The 14,669-nt window shown below is 30.5% G+C and overlaps 2 protein-coding genes across 2 annotated transcripts; one reads left to right on the top strand and one right to left on the bottom strand.

Annotated features, from left to right (window-relative positions):
- The first annotated feature begins 314 nt into the window (after positions 1-314).
- Positions 315-2,217, top strand: LOC141678247 (7-deoxyloganetic acid glucosyltransferase-like). The gene is made up of 2 exons (XM_074484512.1): positions 315-855; positions 937-2,217. The coding sequence occupies exons 1-2, from the start codon at positions 327-329 to the stop codon at positions 1,896-1,898; spliced, it is 1,491 nt and encodes a 496-aa protein (XP_074340613.1). The 5' UTR covers positions 315-326; the 3' UTR covers positions 1,899-2,217.
- On the bottom strand, positions 2,218-4,323 carry LOC141678248 (early nodulin-like protein 18). The gene is made up of 2 exons (XM_074484513.1): positions 4,024-4,323; positions 2,218-2,903 (listed from the first exon to the last, which is right to left on the bottom strand). The coding sequence occupies exons 1-2, from the start codon at positions 4,226-4,228 to the stop codon at positions 2,389-2,391; spliced, it is 720 nt and encodes a 239-aa protein (XP_074340614.1). The 5' UTR covers positions 4,229-4,323; the 3' UTR covers positions 2,218-2,388.
- Positions 4,324-14,669: the final 10,346 nt, after the last annotated feature.

Genomic DNA, 14,669 nt, shown 5'->3' with positions numbered 1-14,669 from the left:
TTAAGTCTGCAAATGAGTAATTAATCATTTGCTATCTGCAGTTTGCTATGCTAATGGTGGATCATGTCACCAGACAAACGAAATTTAGTGATAAACTAAACAGTCACAGACACACACACACAAGTGGGCTATTTGTAATTTTAAAAAATAAACTGGTACAGAACAGCATGAGTTAGTTTATCAGAAGGCGCCAAAATTATTATGTAAAGACATGGACAAGTTGCATTGCATAGCCTTAAAAAAATGTCAACTGGGTAAGTTTCAGTCCTTTATAGGATATTCATTCATCATGCCAAAGCCTGCATCTAGAAATATTTTGTGAAGTAATGGAACATGAAGCAGATCAAATCCTCTCACCCCATGTTCTAATCATGCCAATACCATTACAAAGCCCTGTCAATTGCATGCTAAAGCTAGCTGAGCTTCTTTGCATGGCTGATCTTCATGTCACATTTCTTAATATTGACCATTTCCACAGCCGTCTCCTGCGCCACACAGATGTTGAATCTCGTTTTTTGCAATATCCAAGGTTTCATTTCGAGACTATCTCTGATGGCCTTCCGGAAGATCACCCTCGCTGCGCTGATAAATTTTACGAGATGACGGATGCTATGGTAAATGTAGTACGGCCACTTCTTATGGAGAGGCTAAAATGTGGAAGCTTGAGTAGCAAATCTTCCGAGGCTGCTTTACCTGTTACATGTATTATTTCCGAAGCCATTATAGGATTTGCTGTTGAAATTGCACAGCAAATTGATGTTCCACTTCTTTACTTTGATACAACTGGTCCTTGTTCTGTTTGGACTTGTTTATGCCTTCCTAAACTCATTGAAACAGGGGAGGTTCCTTTTACAGGTTTGTCAAACTTGCTAACTACTCCTATGTCTTAGTGTCAATCTGAATAACTCATCATGCCCTTATGTTCTCATTTTTTAGATGATGACATGGACGCTAGTATAAGATGTGTACCAGGCATGGAAAGCTTTATCCGGCGTCGTGATCTCCCTCAATTTTGTCGAGTTACTGACATTTCAGATCCTTCCATTCAGTTGGTACTGACAGAAGTAAAGCAATTACGCAAAGCAGCAGGCGTCATACTCAACACGTTTGAACACCTAGACAAAGCTGTACTCTCTCGAATTGGAACTCTCTGTCCGAACCTCTATGCTGTTGGTCCTCTACATTCACTCTACAACACAAAACTTGCAGCATCCATAAAGTCTCCACGGCCTCATTCCACAAATAGTCTTTGGAAAGAAGACAGGAGCTGCTTAACCTGGCTCGATGCACAACTACCAAGAAGTGTAATATTTGTTAGCTTTGGGAGTCAGGTGGCCATCACAATAAACCAAAAGATGGAGTTATGGCATGGTTTAGTGAAAAGTGAAACACGATTCTTATGGATCATCCGCCAGGGATCTATTATTGGAGAAACAACTGAGGATGTGGAACTCTTGGAGAGGTGTACAAAAGAGAGGGGCTGTATTGTTAGTTGGGCACCGCAGGAAGAGGTGCTACGCCATGAAGCAATTGGGGGATTTTTCACGCATAGTGGATGGAATTCAACTCTAGAGAGTATTGTTGAGGGTGTGCCAATGATTTGTTGGCCACATTTTGTGGATCAGCAAGTGATTAGTAGGTACACTGATGCGGTATGGAAAATTGGACTTGACATGAAAGATGTGTTTGATAGAATCATAATCGAGAAGATGGTAAGGGAACTTATGATATTCAGGAGGATTGAGTTCCTAGAATCAGCTGACAAGATTGCAAAATTGGCAAAAGAGAGTGTAACTGAAGGTGGGAGTTCATGTCGTAATCTGGATAGGCTAATTGAGGACATAAGATCGATGAGCTTACCATCTCCGAAGCTATCTGGGAACTTACATATTCAATAAAATTTCTCAGATATATTTACACTTGCAAGTGTGTGCACAATCAAATAAAAGATTGCATTCCCTCATATTGCAGGCTCTTGCCCGTCCATGTTTAGTTGCTTCTGAGATTCATAATCATCAACTAACTATTGGTAACTCAAAGAATTATGAAGCTCTCATTGTTAACGAAAGATGTTCATTTAAAGTACGCATACAATCCCCAACAGAGCCAATAATCCATTTAGTACCCTACATCAAACCTTAAAAATGCTGCTGGTGACATAGATTCCGATGCTTTATTGAGTACATGGAAATTAGGAAATTGCAACAGAGAGCAGCATGAGCCAAAGACAAATTTATTACACTCAATTTACAGCATTGAATATGTTGTTGCTATATCAAAACAAACAAATACAATCACTCTGTGTTATGCATGATAATATAGATACTCTGCTTCCTCTCATCCTATATGATTACAAAGAATATCATGAAAAAATCTCTAACTTTAACATTAAAATATGTATAAAGTCCCCATCAAAACCAAGAATCCATTCAGTAGCCCACCATAGAGCTTCAAAAATGGTGCTAGTGACACTGAGTCCGATGATTTCTTGTCATCTTTGTCATCATCATCATCGCTACTTATGTCACGGGGATTATTAAAACTGGAAGGTACTGAAGTAGCAGGAGTAGGTTGGTCATCACCGGATTCTGGATCAGCGGGTCCTGGAGCTTCATCAGCAGGTTCTTTTAAACTCTTAGGCAATCCTTGACCGTATGTTACATTTATCTTAAAATGTTGGCCATTTTTGCATTGTTCACCGTCATAATCACTAGAGAAAAAATATGTCATTCCGACCTTGACAAGCGGAACAGGCAAGTAGACAGAATTTGGCGACGCTGCTGATGGATCAGTCGATGACCATTGAGTAGTATCATTACTCAAGGCATCATCAAAATCACAGAGCTTGTATGTGGTGAAGTTGTAGGTCTGAATAACAGAGTGGTTACTGTCTGTTTTAAAAACTGCATAAACATTACCAACATTACAAATTATAATTGGTCAAGTCCTGTATGCAACATTACAAACTAAACAACATGATAATTGAATAATGAAATAATGGAATATAGTAGTTGTCAGTAGGACAGTAGGTAAAAGTTGAAATGTTTAATGCATTATTAAGGGATTATCTTTGTCAGGTTGTGTCTTTTATTTTGTTTTCTAATCTTGCACTTGTTCTGTGACTGTCATGAGTTACATGGGAATCATAATGTGCATACATGATTTCTTTTACTGGAAAAATAGTGGGATACAGAGTATAGGAAACAAGGAGATGGTTAAGCTGTCACTTCATTCACCAAATCCAGCATTTGCTTTGAATTGTATATACAAGTATGAATATTTTGACTTTGCTAGGGAGGAAAAATTTATATATTAATTAAAGAAAATAACTTCTTGTAAGAAATATTAGGAAAAAGGTTTATATGTTAATTCTTTACCAAATATACCATGTCTGGATCTGTGACAAGAAAGCATTAACAAGTACTAACAGTATGAAGAGAATGGCATTAAAATTTGATTGATAAGCATCTGTTTCATGCATTTCTCAGTATTTGGCCTTTTGACATTTGTGAACAAAAAGTCGTTAGTTATCCATCTACTTCTATATGACAAACAGACCAAGAAAGTGTAAAGATAGAGCAAACTTTCACCCAAAACATCAAGATTGTGATTAGATGATTGATCCTAATATATATGTATATACATAGACTTGGACAAACTCATGCAGCACAGGAAATCATTGCATAGCTATTAGGTAATATAGTATGATCCCTCACTTGTAACTCAAGCAAGCAAGGAGTTTATATTGAAGAACACCTAAGATTAGGCAATGCATCCATAAATATGTGTAGTTACTGATCCATCATTAAGACATGCGTACATAGGCATGTGCTCAAACGAGAACCAAACCATATCACCAAATTCCACTACACAAATCACCAAATATTTATATATCATTTCGAGATTTCGGTGATCTGCTTTGGTTGTCACAGTTCACACTTACTGGATTCTTATTGAAGCATGATCTTGTAAACATATATGATGTCTAAAATAGTTAGAGAGGAGGAGGGATAGAGAGAGTACTAAGGAAATCTCCAAGACTGAAAGTCTTGCCAGCAACCCATTTCTGATAATTGACATTTGGCTTCTCAAGAGTATCATACCATCCCAGAGAATCACCAACTGTGTAGTTCTTGTAAGCTTCAACAGATCCTATATACACAGATACAAGAGCCAAAAGAGTACCGTAAATTACCATTAGGCCTAATGATTTGCTACTTTGTTCCATTTTTTTGGAGTTTGTGGAAAAATGTGTAGATGACTGATTGTCTCTTTTATTTCAGAAGATAAAGGTACTGAGAGATGTAGACCATCAAAATACATCTCCTCTTCAAGCATAGTATATAGTAGCTTTTTGCATGTAATTACCATAATGGTCACATCTTTTCTATTTTTATATTCTCGTTGATACTATATTATCTCAGTGCACTTATAAACCAATAATGTCAATGAGAAGTACTAATCATCTAATAAGCTGGTTCTGTTATTTGAAGAAACAATGATTAGTCTGTGATGATTAAAAAAAAAGCCATAAAAGAGGTGGCATTATTGAAAATCATGTGTATAGTCAGTAGAAAATATTTGGATTTTTTTTTTCACAAACCTAACATTTTTCTATAATGAATTTAAACTTCAAAGTCATTAATGATTGTCATTAGTATTGTAAATATTGCTGATTAAATTTATAAGCAAGATAATTTTGTAATAGGTAATTTGGTATTAATTGAAATAATAAAATAATATTTTGGAATACTAATTAAAATTGCAATGGCTAAATAATTGCTAAATTTTGATTTGATAAATCAATTTTAAGAATTAATAGATGACGAAAAAGAGGAAATTAAACTATTCTTACAAAACTTTTTAACTTATATTTTTACATGGGGGCAATATTGTACAGTGTTCAAAGAGAATGTGACAGGAGACTTGGAGCATAAATGCCCCCGTACAGTTGAAGAAACATCCTCATGTGATCATATATTTATTCTATTAATAATACTCTTATCCTTATTCCATAATATTACCCCTATTACCTAGTGTCTAATCAATTTGAAGTACTACAATTACTTATAAAATGCCATATAATTGTACATATTTGAAGTATTAAACTTATCTATTTTTTTAGGAAGTATATATTGGGGTGACTAGTGGAGTCATGAATTTACACTTCTTTAAAATATCATTTTATAAATTATTTCTTTTATTTAACGCTAAAGATTTAATAAATAAAATTAAAAAAAATCGTAAAACTACCCTCATGCCCAATATTAAAAAAATGTTGTATAAAATTGAATGAAACAAAGGATTACATACATACTTTTGTTTTTGGCCTTAACACAAATATCTTAAGTGGCAATTATTATATATAATTTATATAAATTTAGACATTAAAGTCATCTAAAACCTTTAGATAAAACTATTGGTAATTGACTAAATTTGTCGAATGTCTCTAGAACTGTAAGCTGTGAGTATAAATTTTTATATTATAGTCAGTCTCATTCAAGCACATTATTTTAAAGTTCAACAAATTTTACATAATCATTAATTTATATTATTTTACACAATCATTTTATCTAATAGATGTTGTTAACTTGTCGTGGAATTTGAACCTGAATAAATTATAATATAATAAAATTTGACGGAATTTAAATCTGAAAATATTATAAATATAATTTTTTAAATTTTTAGTTGTAATAGTTTTAATTATTTTATTAAAAAGATCGTAATTAATTTCTGCCCTTGATGTTTTTACTTCTGACTTTTAATTTATTTAAAAATATCATGTGGCACCGTATATTTGATGATCGAATCTATATGATAAGTTAAGCTGTCGGTTAAGTACAATTAAAGGTTTGTGTCGGTGGTAGGAAAGCTACGGAGGGGCATGTGATCTGGAGTCTTATCTTCTGATTAATCATTAGTCTTTTGCAGCTGCTCCATGTAGCTCCGCTCATTTCCATACATCCTTTCTGGGCCAAGTGTCATTCAGACATCAGTTTCGTTAAATTACCTATATAATTAGTGCAAGGGAGTAAAAATGGTACGGTTACATGGTTTGACGACGATTAATAAAATCATTATTGAAAGTACCTTAAAAAAATCTACTCAGTCTTTTTATATATAAAATATTCCATAAATATCAAAAAGCTATAGAACCAAATGAACAAATAAAAAATAAATACATAAACAGAGAAACCTAAAAAATATATAAATAAATTACATTAATTTTTTAATAAATCAGATATTAACATCAAATAAATATTCAATTAAAAATTTAAAAAAGCAAAAAACAAATTAAAAAAATCATAATAGGTGTCAAATCACTATAACAATGTTCTATATTATTTACATACATACGCGGTATTTCAAACAAAAACACAATAGTTATTTCATTTATTCTATTATTCTTCTATAATATCTAATAATTTATAACAAACACAATAGTTAATTAATTAAGAAATTAAACTATAATTATATATTCTTAAATGATATAAATAATAATAAAACTATTATATTCTTAATAAAATAAATATAAGTACCAATTATCAAATCATTTATAATTGGGTTAAAATAGTATCATTTTTTAAAAAAAATATTGAAATGGATACGTTTGATTTAAAATATTTTAAATAGATAATTTAAAATTTTTTTATCGTAGGGAACCCGCAGCCATTATCTTATTAAATAAGGAAAACATTTAGATTATATTTAGGTATAAATATATCATTTTTTTGTTTTGTTTTATAAAAAGGGAAATTACAAATTTTCTTTTAAAAAAATTAGAGTACATGAATATTATAAAATATAAAAATGAGGAATAAATAATAATAAAAAATCTATTAAAATTCAAAATTGAAATACAAATCTAATAAAATACATTATTGATTATATTTATTTTATTTTTCTTAAAAAATGGATTTGGTAGGTTTGATTCTAAATATTTTTGAATAGATAATTTAAATTTTTATATTATAAATTGAGGAACACATTTAGATTGTATTTAAGTATAAATATTGAATATATTTTGTTTCATTCTGTAAATAAGAAAATTACGTACTGTCTTTCAAAAAATTGGAGTACATGAATTTTATAAAATATACAAATTAGGAAGAAATATAATAATATTAATAATAATAATACAAAATATTATAATTCAAAATTGAAATATAAATCAAATAAAATATATTTAAATGTACTATGAAAATTAAATGTAAAGTATTTTTTTCAAAATCATTACAAGAATAAAAAAAATTATAAAATATTGTTATAAACAAGCAAGATGCAAATCCCAAACAAATTTTCAATTTTTGATCAAACTCGAGAAAATATATATATATAAATTAAAGAAAAATAATTATCTAAAGATATTATGTGGCATGATTAAAGTATTCTCTTTAAAAATTTATAATGTAAAAATAAAACAAACAAGAAAAAAAGAAATAAATTATAACACATATGTTATATTTAGGTTATTAAAGTGAAATATAAAAATACAATAATAACTAAATATAAAAGTGCAAAAAGTACATTTTTTGAAAAATATATTATTTATGAAAGACATAAAATTTATTTGGGGAAGGAATTATTATATAAAATTTTATTTAATAAAAAAAATATTCAAAAAATATGTAAAAAATGATAATCATCCCATGCATGGCACCCGTCCAAAGTATAACAAAGATAACTAATTAAGAAACTGAACTATAAATATATATTTTTAAATGGTATAAAATAAAAATCAAAATATTATATTATATATATACGTGAATAATACAAGAAACAATTATCTTAATAAAAATAAATATAAGTAACAACTAAGAAATCATTTCTTAATCGGGTTAATGTAGATCAGTTTTTTAACAAATAAAATGAAATGTGTAAGTTTGATTTAAAACATTTTTAAATAGATAATTTTATTTTTATATTATAAAAAAAGAAAGACATTTAGATTATATTGAGGTATAAATATTACATGTGTTTTGGTTCTTTTAAAAAATTTAGAGTATATCAATCCTATGAAAAATAAAAATAAGGAAGAAATATAATAATAATAATAATAATAATAATAATAATTATTATTATTATTATTATTATTAGAGTACATCAATCCTATAAAACATAAAAATGAGGAAGAAATATAATAATAATAATAATAATAATAATAATAACAATTATTATTATTATTATTATTATTATTATTATGTAAATAATAACAATAATAATAATGAAACTATTACAATTTCAAAATGAATGCAAATCTAATAAAATACACTCTATACTATATTTATTTTATTTATTCTAATATTCCATTATAATACTTAATAATATGTATAACAAACAAAGTAGGTAACTAATTAATAAATTAAACAATGATTACACATTCTTAAATGATATAAAATAATATTAAAATAATTACATATATATAATACAAGTAACAATTATCTTAATAAAAAAATATCTAAGTAAAAATTAAAAAAATTATTTGTTAATTGGGTTAATTTTTAAAAAGATAATTTTAATTTTTATCATATAAAATAAGACATTTAGATCATACATATGTATAAATATTACAGGCGTTTTGTTGTATTTTGCAAAAGAAAAAAATTACGAATTTCCTTTTAAACATTTTAGAGTACATGAATTTTATAAAATTTAAAAAATAGGTAGAAATATATCAATAATCATAAACTATTACAATTTAAAATTGAAAAGTAAACTAACAATTAAATTTAAAATTATTATCACAAAAAATGTAAAGAAATTTTCTTCAAAATCATTACTAGAACCGAAAAATTATGAAATATTGTCACAAACACAACAAGATGCAAATTCCGACGGATTGTATTTTAAAAAATTAGAGTACATCATTCCTATAAAACATAAAACGAGTAAGAAATATAATAATAATAATAATAATAGTAATAATCATAATAATAATAATAATAATAATAATAATAATAAAATTATTACAATTTAAAATTGAAATACAAATCTAATAAAATATAATATATACTATATTTATTTCAATTAATAATATGTATAACAAATACAATAGGTAATTTAATAAAAAATTAAAGTATAATTACACATTTTTAATTGATATAAAATAATATTAAAAATATTTATATATATTACAAGTAAAAGTGCAATTATAATTTATATATGTGTTACTAATATTAAAATTAAGTTATTAAATCATAAAGTTAACTTAATAAACATAAAAAAATAAAAAAAGTTTAAATTTTCAAGAAAAAAATTATATATATAAATTTTATAAACTAGCCTGTGCATTACACGGGTATAAAACTAGTAAAATTAATAGTAAAATGTAAAATGTGTACCTGTCATGGTTTCAGGGTTCCGTGATGTATGTACCTGTACTTGGAGAAGTAATAACGGCAGGCAGAGGCGAATCCTCTAAAGGGTAAGAAGGTGATCCTTCTTTAAATTTTTAGTTTAGTTAAATATATGCATTTAAATTATATAAAAATTAAAAATGATCCCTTAATTTTTGAGAAAAAAAAAAGATTGCCGTCTACTTAAAGTTTTTTGATGTCAAAAGTCTTTTTATTGGGGCAATATTTATAAGTGAAAGTTATACATTTTTTGTTTTAAAAAATTATGGATTTCAAATGAAAGTAGAAGTTATGAATAGATGACAAAAATGATAGTGATATATATTAAACAAGCATTTCTAGTTAAACCAATTTAACACCATTAATTTTGATTTTGAGAGAATTATAATGCAGTTAATATGAAGTTGATTTCTTACTTATCATGCATTAATCCACAGAATTCTTTATCAACTTTTGATTAAAATTCTATTCTTCATAATTCGATCAAATACGTCTTCTAATCACTTGAAGATCAGTTTTTTAACTATATAGTTGACATAAGAACCAAAGTTTGATTTTCAAAATTTGAATGATATACTTACCTCGTTCAAAAGATGGTTGAAAAACACAAAGAGCCGGGTTTCGAGCTAAATGTAATTTGAGCCGGGTTTTGAGTTGAATCGAGTCGGCTTGTTTAGTTAAACAAGCCTCAACCTCTGTCCGAACCCGAATCGTTAATTTTCACGAGTCGAGTCGGCTCGTTTAGCTAAAACGAGTCGGTTTTAACAAGCCAGGCGAGCCGACTCATTCAATTTTACACTAAATTGAGATTAAAATGTTACCCGAATTCGGCTCGTTTAATTTCACGTATTGAGTTGAGCCAACTCGTTTAATTAAATGAGTCGAAACCTTTACCCGGACTCGGTACAGTCTTACACAAAAATATTGAATATTCTTGGGTTTATATGTTGATAAAATTGTCGATGATTCTAACGGCTACAACTGCAACAATGAATAGAGGATATTCAGCCGAAAATATTCTCAATAATCTAATATATAAGATCGTAATTTTGATTTTTTTCGAGGCGAGCTCGAACTTATTTCAAGTCGAACTCGAGCAAAACATGCCAAATGCTCGGCTCGAGCTTGTTAAAAAAAATTCCGACACCCTATATTCGAAGCTGGATCTGCCACTGACGGCAGGGGCTTTCTTGTCTTTTCAATACTTGCAAATCAGGCGCCATTAACACACCAACCTCCCGCCAATTCAGTTAGTATCTTAACCTAGGTGTCATCTTTTCTCTCACTCACATACTACTCATTGCAATGTCTTAAACTTGACATACTTAACTGATCCTGATCTTATTTAACAGGATGCCTTAGTTGTTGAGAGATTTTGCAAACGACCTTGAATATTTACCGAATAAATGTCCAGATTATAGTCGTAAGTTGGTCTTCCTTATTCATGCATACCTAGTGTCCAATTATGAATATTTTTGGTTGTGTTTAGATGTTAAAGTGTATGTTCTTGGTATATGTTTTTATTTTACTGTATTTTTTTCCAATTGATTCCATGTTTCTTGACCTAGAATTACAGTGATGTTCTATTTATGTGTTTGGTTATGTTAATATGCATGAAAAAGGTTTGTTTACATGCAAATCACTTTAAGGGCATTGATTATGCAGGTGCCCCTGATTATTTTACCAGTAAGCTACATATTAATGAGCACTTTCAAACAAATCCTAAAGCTTATGTGGATGGACAAGTAAGATATGTTGATAACTGTGATGTAGATCAGGTGAGCATAGTAGAAATTTGTAGCATGCTTAATGAGGCTGGAGAACTTAGTCTAGGTCAGATGTTCTACAAAAAGCCCTGTTCTGAAATGGATGTAGCTTTATTCCCTCTTGTATGTGATTCCGACGCAGTGGCAATGTGTGGCCATATTGATAGTAGTAGGATTATGTATGTGTATTGTGATAGTAAGCCCACAGAGAGCCAAGAGAGTGTTGACTATGTTCCCAATTTAAATTGGTTCAATTTTGATTTCTTGGATCCTAAAAGTGCAGAATTTGAAAAGGACGAACTAAAAAAATTATTAGAGTTTGATGGAATCAATGTGGAGCATACTGAACACCTAGTGGTTGTAGAGGCTGATGATGAGGCAGAAAATAATGTTAATGAAGAGAATGAACATAGTGAAATAGGGAGTTTCCATGATGATAGCTCAAATGTAGATAGCACTGATAAGGAAGTTTGTGCTCTAAAAGAGAGAAGAAGGTTAGCCAAGGAGAAAGTAACTGATGTTGGTGGGGAGAAATTTTGGAATTGTGCTGCTGACTAGACAAATTGGATAAATTAGGGAGATGGTAATGATCAAGTGATGTCTAACTTAAGTGACTGTGATGATAGTGATGTGTTAGGAATATATGTGCATTAGTTTGATGATATCTTTAACAAAACACTTAAGTAGAAGTTTAGTGTTTGCAGCCTCAACGGATAAGACCACTTTGGCTGTCCGTTGATGGTGCAGCTTTACTTAGAAATAAGTCTAGTATTGTAGCACATTTCAGTCTCTGTATTTAAGATATAATTCTTAGAAGTTGAGAGAAAATATAAGTCATGTTGACTACTAGAAGATATGCAAATAGGAAGGCCAATTGTAAATATTTCATGCCTTGTAATTTTGTATAAATGAAGTGGTATCAACGGATGTCTTAAAGACCTTCAACGGATGAGAAACAAAGCTTCAACGGATGTCTCTAAAGCTTCAACGGATAGAGCTTCAACTGCTAACACATCAACGGATAAAGCCATCAACGGATGAAGGCTTCAACGGATGTTCTGTTAAATAGCAGTTGATAAGTGGTAGTTGTAACAGCAGACAGAGGCACATGAGTTGACAGAGATAACTGAAATGTGGAAGCCTAATTTTAGGAACATCAGAAAAAGCAGCCGTTCTACTCTAGTACAAAGAGGCAATAGTCAACAAAGTACTTGAGTGATATGGAGAAGAAACAAGTGGAGAACTTATTTTATTATTGTATTTTTATCTTTGTCTTCACTTGTACACTTGGTGATATATAAACCAAGTAGCAGCTAGTAATAAGACAAGAATTTTTTCCAGTGCTGTTTAGAAAAATCTTGAGAGAAAAATCATCTAGTTTGTACTAGGACGCAGCTGTGATCAACATCTTGAATCACAGATTTTCTGAAATACCATCTCTGGTGGAACAACAAATCCACCAGAAAAGTTTTTAAGGTCTGTTGTGTTCTTTACATTAGTGCTTGAATATATATCTGTCTGTATTAGCTTAAAGCAATTCACACACTTGTTTATCTTGAACACAAAACCTTTAAAATTGCTCAAAACTTGAAAAAGTTTTGAGATTTACATTCAACCCCCCCCTTCTGTAAATCTCATTGTTAGTCCACTAGGAATAACAATTGGTATCAGAGCAAGCTCTTAACACACAAAGAGTTTAAAGATCTTGGAAACTAACAAAGATGAGTAAGAAGGATATTGGAGTAAAAATCCCAGTTCTTGACAAAGACAGTTATCACCATTGGAAGGTGAAAATGCACCTTCATCTACTCTCCCAAGATGAAGGTTATGTAAACTGCATTGAGAATGGTCCTCACATTCCCCACAAAGTAGCCACAGTTGCTACGGCCACAATTGCTGTTGGTCAATCCATTCCAAAACCTAGAGCAGAATGGACAATGGAAGACACAGAAGAAGTCCACAAGGATAAGAAGGCTATGAACATTTTGTTTAATGGTCTTGACAAGGATATGTTTGATAATGTGATAAATTGCACAACTGCCAAAGAGGTTTGGGACACAGTTCAGCTACTGTGTGAAGGTACAGAACAAGTAAAAGAAAACAAAATGCAGCTTCTCATTCAACAGTATGAGTATTTTCATTTTGAAGAAAATGAATCTTTAAATGACACATTCAATAGATTCCAAAAGCTGTTGAATGGACTGAAGCTGTATGGTAGAGTGTACCAGTGAAGGATTCAAATCTTAAATTTTTAAGATCCTTGCCAAAGGAATGGAAACCCATGACTGTCTCCTTGAGAAACTCTCTAGATTATAAGGACTTCACTCTTGAAAGATTATATGGAATCTTGAAGACTTATGAACTAGAGCTGGAACAGGATGAGGTATTAGAGAAGGGAAGAAAGAAAGGAGGTTCAGTTGCCTTGGTAGCTGAAAATGAGAAAGAATGCAGACAAGAAACTGTGAGATCTACATCAAACTCCAAAGATGGCACAAGCAAATCAGAATCAAGCAAGGGTAAGGAGCAAGTTGCTGAGAATGAAGACAACTCCAGCCAAGATGACTCTGATGGTATTGATGAGCATCTTGCATTTCTGTCCAGGAGATTTGCAAAGATGAAATTTAGGAAAAACACTAGAGACACTAAACCTCATAAGAACATGGTGGACACATCCAAGTTCAAGTGTTTCAATTGTGGTATAAGTGGACACTTTGCAAGTAAGTGCAGAAAGCCAACTTCTGAAAAGAAGAAATTTGACCAAGTAGATTACAAAAAGAAATATTTTGATCTGCTCAATCAAAAGGAGAGGGCTTTCATTACTCAAGAAAAAGACTGGGCAGCTGATGGAGAAGAAGAGGATGAAGATGTGGAATATGTCAACTTGGCTCTCATGGCTGATTCTGAGGAAAATGAAGTTAGTTCATCAAGCAACCAGGTAATCACTACTGATTTAACACAACTTACTAAAGAAGAGTGCAATGATGCTTTTAATGACATGTCTACTGAATTGTATCATTTGCGTGTATCTCTTAAATCTCTTGCTAAAGAAAATAGTAGGATTAAAGAGAACAATCTATTTTTAAGTAATAGAAATGCTGTGTTAGAAGATAACTTGATTGACCTAGAGAAAACTAAGCTACATTGTATATCTGTTGAAAATGAACTAGCTGAATCTGTTAAGAAAGTAGAAATACTTTCCAATCAATTAGAGAGAGAGCAAGAGGTGATTAAAGCCTGGAAGACATCTAGGGATGTTAGTGCTCAAATTTCCAAGGTCTAAGGAATTGAATCATTCTGTGAGACTGCCTGGGATAAAAACAAAAAGAAACTGGAATTAATTGATGGGCTGTCAACGGATGTGAAATCGGCGGATGATGAAAGTTATCCGTTGAAAGAAGAAAAGGAGCATCCGTTGAAGGTTCCTCAATTAAAACAGGCAGATGTTTCTAAAAGTGAAAATCTAAAGAAACTCAACAAAATATTTGGTTCAACTTCCAAGAACTTTGTCAAAGGAGAAGCAAGCACATCCAAAGATTTCAGTAAGGTG

The sequence above is a fragment of the Apium graveolens genome, chromosome 8, assembly GCF_009905375.1.
Source record: "Apium graveolens cultivar Ventura chromosome 8, ASM990537v1, whole genome shotgun sequence".
In the NCBI taxonomy this organism is placed as follows: domain Eukaryota; kingdom Viridiplantae; phylum Streptophyta; class Magnoliopsida; order Apiales; family Apiaceae; genus Apium; species Apium graveolens.
This window is presented reverse-complemented; position numbering and strand designations above follow the sequence as displayed.

Bases quoted from the DNA above. Each gene is read 5' to 3' on its own strand.
- LOC141678247 (XM_074484512.1), top strand. From the start codon at position 327: ATGGAACATGAAGCAGATCAAATCCTCTCACCCCATGTTCTAATCATG. The intron at 856-936 runs GTTTGTCAAACT...CTCATTTTTTAG, and splicing joins AGGGGAGGTTCCTTTTACAG to ATGATGACATGGACGCTAGT.
- LOC141678248 (XM_074484513.1), bottom strand. From the start codon at position 4,228: ATGGAACAAAGTAGCAAATCATTAGGCCTAATGGTAATTTACGGTACT. The intron at 2,904-4,023 runs GTACTCTCTCTA...ATGTTTATGCAG, and splicing joins CAGTCTTGGAGATTTCCTTA to TTTTTAAAACAGACAGTAAC.